The sequence below is a fragment of the Syngnathoides biaculeatus genome, chromosome 23 (assembly GCF_019802595.1).
Source record: "Syngnathoides biaculeatus isolate LvHL_M chromosome 23, ASM1980259v1, whole genome shotgun sequence".
Classification (NCBI taxonomy): Eukaryota; Metazoa; Chordata; class Actinopteri; order Syngnathiformes; family Syngnathidae; genus Syngnathoides; species Syngnathoides biaculeatus.
The window spans coordinates 4,912,223-4,932,488 of record NC_084662.1 but is presented as its reverse complement, the minus strand read 5'-3'; the positions used below and the strand labels follow the sequence as shown (position 1 = coordinate 4,932,488).

The window sequence follows — 20,266 nt, the reverse complement described above, 5'->3', positions numbered from 1 at the left end:
CATTTCAGGTTTTGTTGAACGGTTTTGTTGAACACTCACAGCTGTAAAAATTAGGTTGACTTGGATTCAGTTGGCACATTCCAGAAAGGTAATTTCAGTCTCGGATCCGATTGGGGAGGTGAGCTAAAGACTGGTTAATAAGATAGGTGGAGATTTATAGTTTCTCAAAATAGCTGACGGCCAGTGAAGAACTTTAAAGACACTGAACCTATAGGGATACCTAAATGAAATACCTACCCTAAAGTGGTTAGGTCCCGAAATAGGATGCTGTGGAGTGGTCGTAACGATCGTAACATTCTTCCTTCTTTTGAGATCTGTGGGGTGTCGTAATGTTATCATGCCATGCACAAAAAACCTACGGCAATCCAAAACCTAAATCATCCACAATTGGGTTCTCATCCGTGCGATGATGATCCAAATTTTAATTTATAATAATCCCATGGTCAAGTCCGACAGATAGGGGAACAAGTAGCAGTGTTTAGTCAAATTAAGTGGTATATGATGAATAATCTGAATGCATACGAGTTGAGACACTTTGGTGACAAATGAAAATAATGAAGGAGCAAATCCATGTTGGGGCTTTTTCCTCTGGGTCTACATCTCTGGTAATCTACGCTTCACTTTGATGCTTTGTGAAAACTACAGCTAACACCCTTTCTCCTAGAGCAACATTAGAAAAGATAAGGGTGATCCAAAAGCTAAAGGTTGATGAGTGGTTTCATGTAATAACAGTCATTTTGGGACAAAATAATAATAGTCTTCTTATGGTGGAACAAGCAGCAACAGCTTTATCAAAAGATTGAGTCGTTTGCATGGGTCCCAGACCACTTTTACAGATTATACCAGCACTATTACCAGATAATTGCACTTTGGTAGTTGTGAGTAAACCAGTACCTCATAATGAATGCAAAAATTGTGATTCTGTATATCCATTGACTTTTTTGAAAAATGAAAAACATTGTTTTCTGATTCTCACCGGGTATTTCACTTGGGTCCATTTGCTAGGAACCAGAAACAAATTGGGAAATTTATCAGCAATGATGTGTAAAATCATTTTGGTGATTGAGAATTCTTTGAACAATGGCATAGAAGAGAACAGCTGAATGCCAAGGATAAAACGAGCCAACATCTGCGCATTGATGTTCCAGTGGTGTTCCGAGTGTAAATTGGCTGACCAAGTGGCAACTGGATTTGAATCTTTTGTGTGTTGATGGTGTGCAACCAACAAGAACGTGGAGAGAATAAACTACATCCACCACAATGTCAAAATTGGGAAATTGGACTCAAAAGTGTTTTTTTGAGGCTGTGCATGAACAACTTGGAGCCACTTAATGCCATTTCAAAACCAAATAGCCATGGACATGCACCTGGCTGAAAAATGTGGTGTCTGCGCTCTCTTTGGGAAGTGATCCATCTTCATCCTGAACCGTATGGCTGCTGATGGTGGCCTGACCGAGGCTATAAAAGACCTTAGGGTCCTTGACGGTAAGGTGAATGAGCACTCTGGTGTTGACACCTCCATGTAGGACAAATGGATGAGTGTGTTCGGCAAATAAAACACACTTGTCTCATCTATTTCAATTCCATTGCGATTTTCGCAGCTATTTTGACTTTGTGTGGTTGTTGCTGTATTCTCTATCTGCGTCTATGTTGGATTAATTGGATATTAAGTTATCTCATATTTGCTTTCTTTGGTTTTTAATGCTTATGTGATGCAATGCAATCATGAGGCACATTAGGGGCTATGGAAACTTTGCTATGATGTACTTTAACAATGTGATGCAATCATTTTACATTGGGTGGTTAAGACAGTGATGCAGAAGACAACAAAGACTAACGATATCCAGAGGATGGTGAAGACATCGCAAAGACTCACATGGACTATTTTTTTTACGGTTGCTTTGTTTGTCACAATTTGCTTTGTGTGATGCGGACCACGCTAAGGAATAAAAAAGTGGAGACGTGAAGATGTGATTAGAACGGGTTGGAGATTGCGAAAGAGACACTTCCCACGTTCTCCTTGCGAGCCAGAAATTCCTCTTGTCTTCCTTCCTTGATAATTTCAATTTAAATGTACTAGGCTGTTTAAACCTGACACAATGAGGGACAGAGCCATCTTGGGGAATCGGTGAGGGGGATGCTATCCAATCTAAATGACACAGATTGGTCCCCCAGCCAACCCAAGCACACCAACCAAACCCAAACGGAGACCAGGGAAAAGGGCGCTTGCACACTCCATCACCAATACCACTCCTGGAAAGCAACCAATAACAGGACCCAGCTACCACCCAAGAAGGCAAAAGCCCACCAACAGTTAGCCTACATCAAGTCCCAGCTGCAAACAATAGTGAGTGCATCAGGAGAGGGGAGAGAAAGGTGGGGCCTGCCAGGACAACTGAAAGGGGGATTGGCAGAGGGGGCAGGCCCGAAAAGTCAGGCCAAGAGAAATAGGAATGTCTACCACCCACCCTATTACTATTCTTGCCAGGCCCCTGAACGGCAACCATTGTTTCTGTACCGTTAATATTGAGAAGACTTGTGGGTATGACCCGCAACCATCACTCTCATCCAGGCCAACCAGGTCTCCAAAGGATGTGTCAATGTATGTAGTCCATAAAAAAAAAAAAAAAAAAACAGAAGGGGAAAGGTAAGGTTTTTAGCAATTGCTATAATAACACGTATTGCTTGAGCATGTTTATATTTTATCTTATAGATATTTAGTTGAGTAGTTGAGTAATTGTCTTAACCTCCCAGAAAATGCCCCCAAAAATAATTTATTTATTTTTACTATCAAATATTTTATTCTTGTCTCATTTATGGTATAAACTCTGTAAAGAATTTGAGAGAACAAAAATAGCCCTAGCCAGACAGTTAGCATTCTGAATTGGCATTAGTGTGCCAGCAATTACCATTTAAGGTTAAAAAAAAAAAAAAAAAAAAAAAGCTAACTAACAATAAGCACACTCATACAACGTTTTACAAACATTACACATCTAGTGTGTTAAAAGTCACTTACCGATGCTCCTGTGTCACTTTCTGCAGTGTTTTTCAACTGGTCCAACAGTGTGTCTTGTCTGCAACAGTATGTCTGTTCCGTAAGCATGGACAATGGTCAAGTGGTTTGGGCGGTGTACATTTGCTTTTATTAATATGTTTGATTGCATCGAAGCAGAAAATTTTTGTTGACCAATTTTTGTGGTCACCTAAGCCAATTTTTTTTTTCTCACAAGCCTAGAACATTATAATAATGTGATTTATGAATTACCTTACCATTCTGTGGTCCCAGGCTCAAAAGTGGCTTTCCTGTGTGAAGTTTGCAATTTCTTCTTATGCTTGCGTGGGTTTTCACGAGGTACTCTGGTTTTCTCCCACGTTTCACAAACACACAGAGTATGTTTGCTGAAGACTCAAAATTGTTTGGAATATGAGAGTGGATGGTTCTTTGTTTGTGTTCTGTGATTTGCTGCGACCAGTTCAGGGTATACGCTGCTTCTCACATTCATTTTCTTGCTCACCTGGCCAGTAACTCCTTCGAGCTTGAGTCCTGGGATCCTGGCAACTTGAGTGTTCTGCAGAGTATTGGGTTTTTCTGGTGATGTCATATGTTGTTCCTGGCAGCTCCTGTTGGAGCCATCAGTGCATCTTAGAGGTGTTACTGCCCCAATGCGCTGATCGCTACGTGCACCACTATTGCCTTCACTGTTTACATTTTCTCTAGTTCTTTGCTGTACCCTTGTTATTTTCATGCTTGTTTTCATATTCCTTTTTTAAAATGTTGCTATCACTTGTGATTTCTACATAAATCATGACTATAGCCATATTGTGTTTATCCATTACCACAATCTCAGGCTGGTTGGCCACAATTAGTTTGTCAGTTCCACAAGATGTTGGCCTAGTTGTTCTCAACCACCTTGACTGCTGTCTGGCATCATGATGGTATAGATGTTCCAGAACACTGTTCTTGCTGCCAGGTTATGCAGCTCCATGTATGCTTTACCTGCCAGGATCTTACACCCTGCTCTGATGTCCTGCACTGTCTCTTGTTTCTTTGCAGAACCTGCTTCAGAGGTCCTGTTTGATGCGGTAGACACTGGCCTCTATTGAGCTTGTGTTTAAAACCTGTTCTCGTGGTGCCATGATTAGTACCATGCGTTTTTCAGCCCTGCCTCTGGTATGTTTGCTCTTTGTCAGCCACTTCTTCAATTTGTCACTGGTACATGCAGTGCAGCGGCTTGTCTTTTCATGAAAGTCCATCTGGCTCCATCTCTGCTCTGGGCTTCCTTTGCCTTAGCTATTCATCTAGTAGTTCATCCCTGGGGGCCATCTTATTGATGTATTCTCGCAGACCTGTTGTTTCCTCCTGGAAAGTACCTGTGACGCTCTCTAGCCTCCCCCACTTGCACTTTGTGGAGATCCTCAGGATGCTGGACATGGGGTGTAATCCTCCATGCATTGTAAGGAACTTTCTTTTCTTAATGTCAGTGTCTTGCATCTCCTCCAGTGGCCATATTATGCTAGTGAGATATCGGATTGCTTGCAGGCCATTGGTGTTCATGGCCTGGATCTTATTCTTGCCATTAAGCTGACTATTCAGGATCTGCCTCACTCTCTTAAGGTATTTTGGCTGTGCCTAGCTGAATTATTAACCCTAATAACGAGTATTTATTTACTCTGTCAGTAAGATACTGTGTGTATGATATAAGGTTTAGGTTTAAGGATATAAGGTAGAACGTTATTCAGAAAGAAAAAAAAAAACTAATACTTTAAGATGGAGAAAGATTTAAAAAGTATTTCAAAGTAATTATCACACCAGTCCTCAGGAGAGAACCCAGATGACATTCAAATAGAGAAGAAAAGCATTCGCAGTAATAGTGAGAGAAGGAAATTCTTAAACGTGATTAAGGCCTTCTCTACTTCTATATTTGTCGGATGTGTGGAGAACAGGGCAGATGTTCTATTACAGCCTGCGAAATGGGAAAAAAAGAGTTCTGATTAGGCACATACACTCAGATCAAACCTGCATTGTACTATTATAGCATTAAATTGAAACCACGTTAAAAAGCAAGAAGAGTGAGAAAGAGGAGGAGGTGAGGTAGCAAAAGTATAATCCATTGCAGGGACACAACATGATTAAGAAGTGGAGGAGGACCAAAATATCCTTGGCCAAGGCATCTTGGCGCAACAACATAGCAACGGAGCACAACATGACAGCAGAAACTCCTTGCGGGCGAGCTGGAGCCAATCCCAGCTGTCATCGGGCAGGAGGCGGGGTGCACCCTGAACTGGTTGCCAGCCAATCGCAGGGCATATGGAGACAGACAACAGTCACACTCACAATCACATCTAAGGACAATTAGAGTGTCCAAACAATGCATGTTTTTGGGAGGAAACCGGAGTGCCCGGAGAAAACCCACACAGGCACTGGCAGAAGTGCAAACTCAACACAGGTGGGGCCGGGATTTGAACCCAGACCTCAGAACTGTGAGGCCTACGCTCTACAGCTGCTCCACCATGCCGCCGAAAAATATGTATTGACGAATTCTGAATTGGATGACTTAATTTATTTGGGTGTGTACTTGAATGGTGTCATAAAAAAGGAAATGACTCAAAATGTGTAGTTTTAGTCTTCATTAGTAATTTTAGTCTGAATTACACCATCCATCCATCCATTTTCTTCATCATTTATCCTCACGAGGCTCACGGGGAGTGCTGGAGCCTATCCCAGCTGTCAACGGGCAGGAGGTGGGGTCACCCTGACCTGTTTGCCAGCCAATCACAGGGCACATTGAGATAAACAGCCGCATCACAATCACACCTCGGGGGAATTTAGAGTGTCCAATTAATGTTGCATGTTTTTGGAATGCGGGAGGAAACCGGAGTGCCCAGAGGAAACCCACGCAGGCACGGGGAGAACATGCAAACTCCAAACAGGCGGGTCCAGGATTGAACCAGGGACCTCAGAACTGTGAGATCAACGCTTTACCACCTGATCCACCGTGCTGCCTGAATAACACCCTTATTCTAATTAATAGATAAAGTGGGGTTCAGTGATTAGCTAGTAGGATGGTGACTCAAAACCTTGACACACCTGGAAAGCATTTTTTTCTTTTTTTGTAAATCTGAAGTGAAGTATTTTAGGGTGGTTTGTTTGGCATCGCTGTGACTCTGTGGAATGTGAGTGGTAAAAGTCACAAAGGGTTTTGACAGCGAAGGTTGGTGAAGCTCATTTAGCTAATTAATAGATGTTTTCTTTTCCCTTGATTAACTGATTTTGCTGCATTAATGTTTACAATCCAACGACCGGTATACATTTACATTTTTAATATGCACCTTTCCCAGTTAAATACATCCAACTTCCACCTGGGAGTGAATACTGACTTTCCGTCCATCTGAAGAGGACATTAATCATCGACATTGACAAATTGACACTTCATAACGGGCAGACTAGTAAGAGGAATAACTAAATGTGCATTTAAGTTTCTATAAATCAGGCTTAGAGAGACTAAAATGGGGTGGGGTGCTGAGCAAAGGGCACAAAGGGCTGCAAAACTATGGCTATTATTTTACAGACCAGTGATGACATTCTCAACTTAACCAGGTACGAAGTGGAATTTATGTCAAGATAAACGCTGTCCTGTGTGGGTTGATCAATCAGAGGAGATTTAATTGTCATAAGAAGTGGGGGCTTTTGTTGATTGTGTTAGATACAAGGGGAGTATATATGGGTGCCCAGAGTGGAAAATGTACATGTTAATGTCATGTTAATGTAAAAATAATATGATGTTTTTCAAAATCATCTACTAATTTGAATCAGAGATAGCCAGGTGTCAAAGCACCTCTTGTTTTTATTGTTAATCGTGTCTGTTTTGCCACATGTGTGTCAGTGACACAAACACGTGTAAATTCATAACTAGAGTAAATAGTTAGAGCATACTTATAACAACCTCATTCATCATAAAACAGTCCAATGAAAAAAAGTAAGTCTGTCAGTGTTGTATAAACTAGTTTGCATTGTCTGGCGTGAAAAAAAGGAGTCAGTGAAAAGGAAAGTCTGAAAAACTTAAAATTAGTGATGAACACAGACATGAGAATCACTGTCATAATAGAGCAACTTATGGTTAACCAACCACTGATCAGCATTGCTGCCAAACAGCAAGACAATTGGGGTTCACTTGGGGTATTTTTGTATCATTAGCATACTTTCTCTTATTTCATACAATTCAGGCGCATGTACGTACTGTATTGTAATTCCCTTAGATAGTTGAATAAGCCCAGAGAGAGGACAAAAAGGAGTCAAGACAAGGAAACAAAATGTTGGCCACTGAGTCCCATTTAAATGTGAATGAACAAAATTTACAGTGCAATTGTGCAAGGAATAAGATGTATACTGGTAACATTCCCACTGTTTATTACTGGTCTACTGTCTTCAAGTTTTTCCCATTTTCATATTTTTTAAGAAAATCCTCTCAATAAAAATCTTTCCATGTTATATATTTTCTTAGAAATTATACAAAATAGTATTGTACATTTATTTTACACTTGGAATAACCTCTGGATCTTCTTTAAGCTCATACATGAGTCGTTTTCTTATTTTCGCAGCTGATGGTGTTACAGAATATGCATTGAAAGAACAAACATACATAAGAAAATTTTGCAAAGAATATAAACCAAGTTCCATACATGCATACATAGAATGCAGTGCCATGCAAACAGTCACTTTGTGGCCTTCCCCTTTTCCCCAAAACACTTCATGCCTTCTTGTTATACAAATATGAAACCTTGTCCATCATGTGTTGTTCAACTCCTGCTACTGCTCTTTTCTAAGTAGGGCAAAGTCTGATCGTTGAGATGTAAATGCAAGAGTTCAACACTGACTTCTCAGAAGAGCCTTTTCCTGTCAACTGTAACTAGAAACGAAATAGTTGCTCAAATTCACATGCAGCGTTCTATACTTTCACAAAGTTCATACTGTGCAATCATTCTGCAAGACACACTCGCATACACACAGAGGCAGACACATGACTGTTTGTGTGTAAAGTACTTAGTTTGCCACCAACAGTTCGAGGAAAACTCCTCCATGACGATTCTGAAATGATGCACTGACTTGCCTCTGATCTCATTGAACGATGTCATTGAAAAACTGGTCGCCTACAGAAGCCTTTGACCTCAAGTTTGTTTCTTAGGAAAGAAGTGAACTAAAATAATTTTCTGTGAATACTAAAAAAGAAAAGAATAACAAGATAAAATAATGTCAATAATAATATTAATAAAAGAAATCTAATTTCAGGTATAAATCAACATTAATGTCGTACCAGGGAGGCACCATCTGCCTACTTGACCATTAAATCAGATTTTGACGTTCTGAGAGTAAGAACTTTTAATTGAAAAATAACTACTACTGCAAGAATAAATCTTTATTTTACAAGGGAATAAAAAAGTGCCAATATTATTAGAATAGGGTCAGAATTTTCAAGATAGTGATTCGACAGTGAGAATACTGACATATTCTAATATGCCCAAATACTTCTCTCATGTTAGTATGTTTAGCAATATCGCCACCTGTTGTTGATGAAATTCATGTCATAACTGCTTGAAAACATTATGTAACCGAACCGGAAAACGGGTAGACTAACAAGGGTATCCAAAATCCTCTTGGAGCCCCCACATCCTGGTCACCACTTCTTCCATCTCCTTCCTTAAGGCTAAGTAACCTTGTGTTTTTCTGATTTTTATGTCTCAAAATTATTAATTGTCAAAATGACTCATACTTGATTAGCTCCAACGCCCGGAGTCAAATTGTGTTTTCGACATAATGACATTCACATTCAGATTTAGTTCCCCTTTAATATTGCTTCTAAAATCTCCAACTTGAAAAAGTTAATTGAAAAAAAGTTTGTTTCAAGTGTAGATATTTTTTCCAATGTGACAAACTAAGATAATGATGAAAATATAATATTGATTTGGTAAACCAGTATGAAATTATATATTTCCTAAACCAACATTAGACCTCCCTCCAAAATCCTCTCGCATGTGACAAAGATCTCCACTTTTTATGAGTTCATTGTCAACATTACATTTTATTCTAATTTTATGCTCAAAATGTTATACTCATTTTCCTAAAATACTGCAAAAAACGTATGTTATTGTGGTATTACAGCTGTTTTATCGCTCCACACAAATTTATACTAATAATTTGACTTCTGTTTGACTTTGTGGTAATTGATCCATTCATTATATGATTTTTAAGAGGTATGCACAATAATAGAGTTTGTCTTGCAATGACCTTTTTCTAAAAAAAACTAGAAGACTATTCATAATATACCTTGTTTAGCAATAAGAGAAATACAAGAGAAACAAGTAAACAAAATTTTTCCATGTTGACAAATCTATACTGTGTTTTGTTGCCATTTGACTCCTTATGTTTTCCCTAGCAGGCTAATTGATGCTGATAGCGAAGAACCTTTTCTACATTAAAAAAAAAAAGAAATATAAACTACACCATTTGATCATCGCTCACAGTGGGGCAAAAAAAAAAAGTCATCCGCGAATTGTGCAAGTTCTCCTGCTTAAAAAAGATGAGAGATAGCTGTCATTTTATAGTTATACTTCACCTATGGGAAAGAAAATGAGGGGGGGGAAAATTCTGTAAAACCACAATCTGATTTTAAACGCATTCATACGCAAATTAGAGTGGAAAATAAGTATTTGGTCACTTGCACAGACCTGTAACTTCTTCTTTGAGAGGCTCCTCTGTCCTCCACACATTACCTGTATTACCAGAATAGAGTTTGTGAAGTCGTTCACAACCTCAAACAGTTACAGTCCAAACACTGCGAGGACACTACAAACATGATTGTAGACCTGCACCATGCTGAGAAGACTGAATGTGAAAAATCCACAGTGGGAGTGATTATTAGAAAATGGAAGACATACAAGACCATTGATAATCTCCCTCGAACTGGGGCTCCATGTAAGATCTCATCTCATGGGGTCAAAAAGATCACAAGAACGGTGAGCAAAAATCTCAGAATCACATGGGTGGACCAAGTGAATGACCTCCAGAAACCTTGGACCAAAGTAAAAAAAGGTTTCCATCAGTAACACAGTACGCAGCCAGAAACTTAAATCCTGCAGTGCCAGACTTGTCCCCCATCTTAAGCCAGTACATGATCAGGCTGAAGTTTGCTGGAGACTATTTGGATGATTCAGAAGAGCTTTGGGAGATTTTAATATGTTAGATGAAACTAAATTAGAATTTTGGCGTAAAAACCAAACTTGTGTTTGAAGGAGAAAGAATGCTGAGTTGCATCCAGGGAACACTAACACTACTATGCAGCATGGGGACAGAAATATGAATCTTTGAGGTTGTTTTCCTGGAGAGCGACCAGGACGACTGATCTGTGGAAATGAAAGAATGAATGGGGCCATGTATCGTGAGATTTTGAGTGAAATCCTCCTTCCGTTAGGAAGGGAGTTGAAGATGAAATATGTCTGGATCTTTCAGCATGCCAATGATCCCAAACACACCGTCCAAGCAATGAAGGAGTGACTTCATAAGAAGCATTTTAAGGTCCTGGAGTGGCCTGGCAAGTCTCCAGAGCTCAAACCCATAGAAAATCTTCAAAGGAAGTTGAAAGTCTGTGTTGCCCAATGACAGCCTTACTTCTTTAGAGGTGATCTGCATGGAGGAATGAGACAAAATACCAGCAACAGTGTGGGAAAACTTAATGAGGACTTATAGAAAACGTTTGACCGCTGTCATTGCCAACAAATAGTATGTAACAAAGTATTGAGATGAACTTTTGTCATTGACCTAATAATTATTTCCTGCCATACTTTGGTAATAAAATTAAAATTGAGACAATGTGATTTGCTGGATTTTTTTTTTCTCATTTTGTCGCTTTAAGTTGAGGTATACCTGGAATGAAAACTACAGACCTGTCTCACCTTTTTAAAGTGGGAGAACTTGCACAATTGCTGGCTGACTAAATAGTTTCTTGACCTACTACACATAAACATACTGTATTTGCTCCTATAGCTTCAACTACATTTGTATATATATATATTGTGGAAACTTTCTGTAAGTTTGTTGTGTTGTTTTTATTTTATTTTATTTAAGAAATTACTGTATTTATGAACCTTTCTTAAAAAAATACATCATGCTGCTTCAAAAAAAGGTGGAAAGTCAAAATGACTTAAAATTAAATCAAACACTGCTAAAATGCTACAATGTTCTGCTGGGAACTTGAGAAAAGGGTAAACATTTTTGTGACGCCAAGCATCTTTTTTTACACTTCTGAAACCCATTGCTAATGAACAAAAATGTTAAATTGAATGTTAATGAAAGTAAATTGTAAAATAAGGCTAAGGTTGTTGAGGTTGTTTTACTTTAATTGTATTCATTTATTCACTAAGTGACATTATCCAAATTATTGTTCTATGTAAAGTTTGAAACAATATACTGTGGTTTTATATGTATTTTTATAAACCATTCATTTTTGGACCCGAGAAAACAATGGAGAAAATCTTAAAGGAAAATGAAAAAGGCCCTCTAATAGGGGAGTACACAGTACTTTTTTGTTTGTTTGTTTTTTAGACTCAAAACGTGGATGAAGCTCAAACATAGTTAACATAATGTATATTGAAACTTTCACACAATAAATGATCATGCTCCCAGACATAAATCTCAATTCCAGAGACATCAAAAGATGAATAACAAAAGAAATCGATGCTTCATTTTTTTTTTTATGTCCAGGGATTTACATCTGAACCTTGTACACAACTTAAAAGATTGCACCTTTGTTTTGAATTCACCCATTTTTCATGTGAGCAAATCTACTGTCGTAAACATGACACTTTTACTGTCCAGGATTTTCCAATCACGTTGATTAAACAAAATAATAAACAACAGTGATTTTTTTTATGCTCAGTTTCCGATTTGTGTTGTTGGCTTGTATTTGTAGTGGTTACGGGTGCAAACAACATGATCACTGTCTAAGACAGATAGAGAAGATATGAAGCTGAGAGAAGATCAGCTCAATCAGAGCAGTTACATAAAACATTGCCCTCAGCCAATACAATCATTAAGAATTTCCTGGAAAAGAAACAACTGGTGGAGTTGGAAAAAAAAACTGTTCTTTGTGCATTTTATCAGTAATTTGATTCCGAGGAATCGTTGATTTTCTTGCTGGATGATTCTGCTTGTTGATTCTTCCAGAAAGACGGAAAACATGAGTGTTGCAAACTGGCTTTAACGGGGGAGATTCGTTGGTTGGGAAGCCGCATTAAGGATCCCTACTCCCTGAAAGTGCCTCAAGCTTCTATCTTCAATATTATTTCCCTCTTTGTGTTCCTACACTTTTGCTCACATGGAAAATGAGTGAATCAAAACAAAAAATGTAAATACCTAAAAAAAAAAAAGAAACAGCTGAACTGTTACAGTCTTGTCTTGTATTCATCTTTTGATGACAAACAAAGCTTTTTTCAGCAAAAAAACAAAAGAATTGCCTCCACTGTAGTGACATTTTGAGTTGGAATACTTTTTGGTTCTTGGGCTTGACTTCCTGTTTTGTTTTTAATTTCAATCCAGGGGTAAAATGTTCTTTGGCCTTTGTTTCTCATTCAAGCATCTTAAACTTTATGACTATGTCATTTTTTTTTTAAAGAGGACCTTGTGGCTTTACTCTGTAACAATTCTGTTGGGAAAATGTGTAGTATGAAAGAAAACTAACTGAATCCATGCATTACTGCAACTAGTTAAAACATTATATATGATGTGTTTTAGATTTTAACTTTGTGCTGAAGAAATCTTTTGTACGAATGTTTCTTGATATTACATTTATCCACACTGGGAAAGCTTGTATTTCCCTTTAAATAATGACCCATTTGTAAAGAACATATACATAATAATTGCACAACAGCTGATCACACTGATTACAAAAGATCACTTATCTGACTTTGCTTTTGCCTGGGAATAGGGTAACTTTGCAATGGTGCTGCAAAAGTACCATATTTTTAGACTATTAAGCCGCTATTTTTTTCCTGCACTCTGAACCCTGCATCCTATCTAACTATGATTTTGTTTTCTTGCTAGGTGCTATCAGTTGAAACATACAACAAAAGCATGTTTAAATGCATAAAACATGGCCATTCCCGATAATGCACTGGGGTTTGGGTATGCACAGATGCCTCCAGCGTGGAGAAGAATCTCCTCCCAACGCACGTAAAAAGAAGATAAAACTACTTTTTGGCTCAAAGCAAAATGCAGCACGACATACATGTATGAAGTGTATGATGAAATTTTAAGTTGAAAGCCATCAATCTTGTCATCCAGGAGGGAAATCGGACTGCTGTGCGGAAACTTGGTGTTAATGAAACAATGACTGAAATGCAGTGTGACGGAGACGTTCTGAGGCTTTTCAACTCAGATACTGAAGACGATGACTTTAGTGGTTTCAATGAAGAGGAGGAAGATGAATAATGACTGTGATTGAATTTTCTGTTATTGCTGAGCTATTTTACTGTCATGTTACAGTCACTTTTTAGAAACAAGGTATGTGAATAAACACAAAGTCTTTCTGTGTAAATATGTAATTTCACAATGTACGTATATAGCCGTGACGTGTAGTGGGGTGAGACTAATGTATGTAAAAAAAAGCTCTACACAGAGTGGGCGCAGTTTATAATCCAGCGCCCCTGTAGTCCAGAAAATATGGTAAAATGAATGTGGACTGTAGTACCACCTGCAAACTGAAGATTGCCCACCGATTTTTGGCACTTAAGAACAGAAGATTTTAACTGATTTGGACTAAGCCCAGATTCATTCTATGGAAAATTCAAATGAAGAACATACACTTATATATTGATAATTTAACTTTATGGTTTCTTTTCTTTGTATTCTTCCTAAATGGCATATTTTCCTCCTAAAATCCCCACCGTGATTTACTCCACAAAACCAATTTTAGGTTAAAAAAAAAGAAAGAACATTGTAATGCAGATGATATTTACTTTTATGTAAGCACACCCTTTCATTTGGCAAAAAGTATGTTGATAAAAGTTGTGAAGAAGATTCAGTTTTCTGATAAAAGTCTAGCTACTTTCAGCTCAGTGTAACCTTTCAGTTAATGCAAAACGGACAAGTCCTCAGTTGACATGCACAAACAAATGAATGCATGTCCTTTTCACTCATTGTGTATAAAACACAGCATCATTTTTTTCAATGGATGAACTACCCCTTATTTATTGGTAGTTTCTTAAGGATTCAATTTCCTCTAGCCTGCTTGCGCTTTCTTGGCTTAACAGACTGCTTTGCGCCATTTTCATATAGTTAAGGGCCACTGGAGATAAAGTCCGACTTACAAATATTTAAATAGAGCAAAAACTACTATATATTAATAATTTGTGTACAATTCTGATAGCCTAGTTTCACATATACTGTACCAAGTAGTAGTACTATGAGTATGCTGTGGTTGGTACCATTGAAAGATACTGTCAGGACATATAGCAAAAGGTTTTCCAAAGGGACTGCACTCTACTACGGGCTGCTTAGTTTCTACGGGCCAGGAGTAAGCAGTGCTCACCACACAGGTGACAGACGTCTTTACTGCGCTCTATGTTGAGAGTTGTTTTATAACATTATGTAATCCAACGAACATTCACTGCTAAAATGACAAACAACTCAGACATTTGTCACATGATCAGGATTCTCTCTCACATCTATGCACTCGATCTCCTCCCTCTCTCTTTCCCTCTCTCTTTCCCGCTCCCTTTCTTTCCGCTTAGCCCGTTTCTTTTTCTTGTGTCTCTTTTTAGATGGTGGGAAGAAGGTGAGGAAGACAGGCAGGATGACGAAGCAGTGAAGCAAGGTGCAGCCGGCTGTGAGGAGTGAGCACTTGAACAGTGTGTAGGTCAGATTGGAAGGCACAAACACTAAAGGTATGATCCCAATCACAAAGCAAGATGTGTTCTGCAGGATGGCCGCACCATGCTCCTCCAGTGCCAATTTGATGCACTGCGTCCTCGTGTGCTCGGTGGCCAGCACAAAGGTATATAGGTGTGGTGCACAGTGATCCATGGCGAAGTTTAGGGTATAAATAAGGCACAGGATTGAGATGCTGTCCATACCAACATTCCAAAGAGTCATCAAACCTAAGACGCCAAGCTCCACTGACGTAACTGTGAGGATGAGCCAGAAGTTCCCCAAGGGGTTAATGACAAGGAAGAAAGTAAGAATAAGGATGGTGAGTACACTAAAGCCTGAGGTCAGGATTGGAGAAATGACAGAGGAACTGTAACGGTCCATGAACACAAATGTGGGATTGAAGGCAATGAATTTAATACTGTTTATCAGCATTAGTGGGCGAAGCTTCTCTAGAAGTTCCACCACCTCCTCACGCTTCTTTTCTGTTGTCCGTGCCACCAAATACAGGCGTGAGGCAATTATATCATACTCATTGGTATCACGGTTCTTGGAAAATATGATGTCCTCTGTGAAGTGCTGGTACTCAGGGCTCCGCAGGAATGAGCCTTTGAGGATATTGATAAAGTCACTCTTGGTTGATGCGCTCACATTCACCACCCGTAGGTAGTGGAAAAAGTTATCAATCCAAGAGATCTTGTTGAAGCCATGACTAAGTGTCTTCAAATGCTCCTGCACTGTCGAGTTCCAGTATTCAATGGGCTCATAAATGTAGAACCCAATCACAGGACTGTAGTTGCTGAAGTATTTCTGCTGAGTCAGTGCATATGAAACACTTGGAGAGTTACTCGCCAAAAGGTTTACAATGTTTGAACCGTCACTGATTTGTAAACATCCCATGAATGAGAAAGAAGCATAGATGAGATAGAGAATAACCACAAAGGGCTTGACATAGGTGTTGGTAATCCACTCTGTGTAGTGTTCACGAAGGAAGTGCTGAATGAAATGGTTCTGGTATGGGACACTGTCATGGTGTGTTGAGAGGTCATGGCCATCACTCATCATCGTTTTAAACCAAGTGGGCTGGCGGTCCAAATACTCCACTGAAGGGATTTTACAGCAGAATACACTGTGGTAGCGGTTCTGCTCCAGTTGCCCAGCGAACACCAAGCAGGAGCCGTAGAATGAGAAAACGTAGAAGTAGTTGACCAGGATGGCGACACACATGCTCTGGCAGAAAATCTTCACTGACTCAATATTAGTGAAAGGGCTTGCTCCCATGCCAAAGGTGATAATGTAGAGCGAGCTGGTCATCGTGTAGCACACCATCACATCAGCAAATGCATCGGCGACACGCTCCTTAAAAGGCAGGTTTTCCCTTGTTCTCCTCCAGCCTGCCAGCAGCTCAAACACCCCCTTGGTTCCATGACCTATAGAACACATGAGAAGGACACCAATAAAACATTATGTACTGTCTGTACACTAAACCTCAATTTATCACTGGAGTCAGGTTCCAGAAAATACCCAGAGTAAATGAAACCATTTTTTTAATTGGAATACTATATATACATTTATTAGTTTCATATAGCACTTTAAAAGAGGTGTAGGTGTTTTTTTGTCCACGTGAGGTCGCCATCCACTTACACAACACAAGCACAGGACTTTTGGGGATACCCAGCTTCATTGTGAACAAGAACCATGCGAACAGACGATTTCCTAGGTTAACTATTTGCACTGTTCCTCATACTCACAGTCCTGGCAATCTAGTCTGCAAAATGCATTATGGGTATCAAGAATTTATTGTAGTGGGGTTTTTTTTTAAACCACAGGACTGTAGTTGTAGAAAATCAAGCTCAACATTGCCCTTTACTTGCATTTGTTTCTATCACCAACATTAGGAGTTTGGCTTAAGCTAATCGTCAGTCTAAGGTTAATATTTTTAATTATTTTTTCAGAAAACTCGTTGTGAGTTGTGTTTTAAACCACTAAGGTACACAGTAAGTTTTTTTTTTGGGACTCAGAAAAAGAGCCAAGTAGACATTCTGAGTCATTGCTGACACATTTAATTCAATTAGCCTAAGAAGCTGAATCAAAGATGTGCAAGTCAGTACTTGCACAACACTGACCTTGAAAAAAACAAATCTTTCTGCACTAAATCAGTAATCAATGAACCGCGATATAGTGAGGGATTACTGCATAGAAAACAGAGCATTAAGTTGCGAAACCTCTGAAGCTGAATGCCCAATAGTTGTCCAATTTTAAATCTTGATAAATAGTTGTGATGCACTTGCAAATTACAGTACTGGTACACAGTAAAATGTGCAGTTGGTTGTGAAAAATTGCCTGGTCAGTGTTGCCGGAGATAGACCTTTTGTGAAGCTGATGCGAAATGTGGGGAGGAATTTGTGGCTCTGAGGCAAACTGGTGCTCAATGCTAATCAGCTTTAGAGCTCACTGGAAATTCTCTGAATGTATGAATACTGAATGATGCACAACCAGAATGGCAGAAGGGTGACACAGTGTTTGTGAAGGGAGGTGAGATAAAATAAGGTGGAGACAGTGGGCAGTTAGCTGAGCTTCAGCAATCATGTGACCTACAGCACACACCTGCTTATAATATAAAGTACAGTAGTTCAAACTTTTGTACTCGAGGGCCACATTCTATATTGAAAACAGATGGATAGACAGATGGTCAAGATCATTTGTAGATGAGGTAAAAAAAAGTTCAAAGTTTATGTAAAAAAAATAGTAATCATAAACATACATCCATGTGTTATTATTAACAATATTTTAATGTGATTAACAATAAATAACTAATAGTGAGATAAATTAATAAAAATTATGACGACATTTTGATCAACTGATATTAGAAAAAAAGGCATTCAATTAATGCAACAATTATTACAGGACTTTTAATCATGTAAATCCTTGTGGACTGTATTGAAAACAGAGTAGGGCCATATGTGGCCCACCATTTATCTGCCCATCTTATGAATGATTCACTCTCTTGTTATGATTAATATGTTGTTACCTGAATTAAATAAGGACTTCTTAAATGTCCTTCACCTAAGATTTCACAAAATTGTATTTTATATTCGAAATCGTTGATATTTCAACAAATGTTCTAACATCAAAACATGGATGCTACATGAGATACTGTCAATCGCGACCTCAACTCTATGAAATATTTCATTGACTCCGTAAAAACACAAAATCTCACCGACTGAATTTCATTCTAGTACAAACATCTAGGTCTCCTTGTTTTTATACTGTTTTGATTTTTTTTTCAAAATTTTCAGCAACGTTCTTTTAAAATACAAGCTCTTATTTTAAGATTCATATCAAATCAATTCGGCGGAATGGTGGTGCAGCTGGGTAACACATATGACTCACAGTTCTGAGGACCCTATAGTTCAAATACAGCCTTGGGGTCAGCATTGTGAAGGTCCCCAGCTGGGATGAGAAAAGCATCTTCGTGGACCTTCAGTCAGGTCTCGCCTGTGTGGAGTTTGCATGTTTTCGCCGTGTCTGTGTGAGTTTTCTCCAGGCACTCCGGTTTCCTCCCACATCCCAAAAACATGCATGGTAGGCTCATTGAACACTCTGAATTGCCCATAGGTATGAATGTGAATGGTTGTTTGGATGTCCCCTGTGATTGGCTGGCGCCCAGTTCAGGGTGAACGCTTCTTCCCCAAAGATAGTTGGGATAAGGTCCAGCACACCCACAATCCCAGCGAGAATAAGTGGTACATACAATTGATGGATGAATAAATCAAGTCAATTCAAACTAGTTCTATTGGCAGATTTTGATCCACTTACTTTAGGAACGTCTTGCAGCGTACTATCAAATTCACTACACTGACAAGTCTCACAGGGAGTAGACAAAAAGATTTGTTGAGAGGAGCGTGGTCTCAGTTTACTCTCAAGAACTGAATGAAGTGAACACATAAAATTACCCTTTTATAGGTTATGGATTGGCTTCCTGAAGATGGAAGCAGCTATTGATGTTGATGTAGTCTTCTCTTGTTACGATTGTGGTATTTCCTCTAGAACCCTTTCTTGAACTACATGCTGCCTCTTGGAGATGTCACCAGAATTAACAGATTGACAGAATACAGAATTCAATTGTCAGTTTATAAATTGTTTGTAGCTGATGTTGAAACACTGTTTTCAATAGAAGTTCAAATTTGTTAAGCAAATTTTATTCAGTACTATTGCTCTGTTTTTCTCCCGCATCATGATGAATAGACTAATTATGGCCTTCATAACCATTTGCAAAGCCCCATCCACCTACCCTTCTCCCTTGAGTAAGGGACAACCTGTGCTGTCTGGCAGCCACTGCAGCAGTTAGTCAGAAAGCAGGATTGGCTAAAGAGTGAGAGAACGATAAGAAACTATAGCTGAGTATGAAAGGAGGCAGAGATACCAGGCATTGCACCTAAATCCTATCCCACTTGCAGGTTCAGGGCTGAATGGATTGGAGGAGGGCAGTTTGTCAACGGGTGTCCAACAGGCTATTTTACCATGAGACAAGGTGTGTGTTGTGTATGTGCGTCTTTGTTCAATAATCCCACAGCCTGATCGCGGCACGACAATAATGGAAGCCTTGAATGCATTTGCCCTCCCTTCCTCCCTTGGCCCACACCAAAATGCCACTGAGTCATTAAACTAAATCACTTCACTGAAACCTTTGTAGCTTCCACACTCCAAAAACACATCCATCACGTGGCAAGAGAGCAGGGCGGCTCCTCCCACCCACCGTACAGTCTTCCAATCAGGATTACTGCTGGAATGACATGGGAGACAATATTGCAAGGGGGATGTTGGACTGCAGACGAGATTGAAACTCAATAAAACCGCATGAACAGAGTGAACGTTAAGATGAATGCATGTGACGATAGAATCAATCTTCCAATAAAAATAAATATTTGAGAAACAACACTTATGAATGACAGTTCTCGGGCTTTTACCACAACAGACCCAAACTATCTATTTATTAGTGCTTGTGCATATGCAAACACCAGTTTTATTTGTACTCTTGAGGAACATTTCAAGGTTGCTTTTGTTCCCTGTATTTTTGTTTTATTTTTTCTTTTAGCCTCGTATCATCTGCACTGTACTGTTGTGTATGGATTGTACTTGTATATATTGTTGAACCATTACAACCTTCCTTTCTGCATGTCATAAATGCTACAAGGACGAATGTGCTTGATTTGGTGGTGGTATTTGCTCTTCAGGGGGAATCTCAGCTGACCAGGTATTATGAATAGTGCCAGGTTGCTCCGAGATGTGTCTCAAGGGAAATTTGTCAGGTGATTGTCATGGTTATGATTTTTCGATTTTGTGCAA

At 39.1% G+C, this 20,266-nt stretch overlaps 1 protein-coding gene across 1 annotated transcript in view; it reads right to left on the bottom strand.

Annotated features, from left to right (window-relative positions):
- Positions 1-14,677: 14,677 nt before the first annotated feature.
- Positions 14,678-20,266, bottom strand: part of ptchd4 (patched domain containing 4) — a 39,956-nt gene continuing 34,367 nt past the window's right edge. The window contains exon 3 of the mRNA XM_061812398.1: positions 14,678-16,347. Within this exon, the coding sequence (XP_061668382.1) occupies positions 14,678-16,347 (1,670 nt within the window). The remainder of the gene's footprint in view (positions 16,348-20,266) is intronic.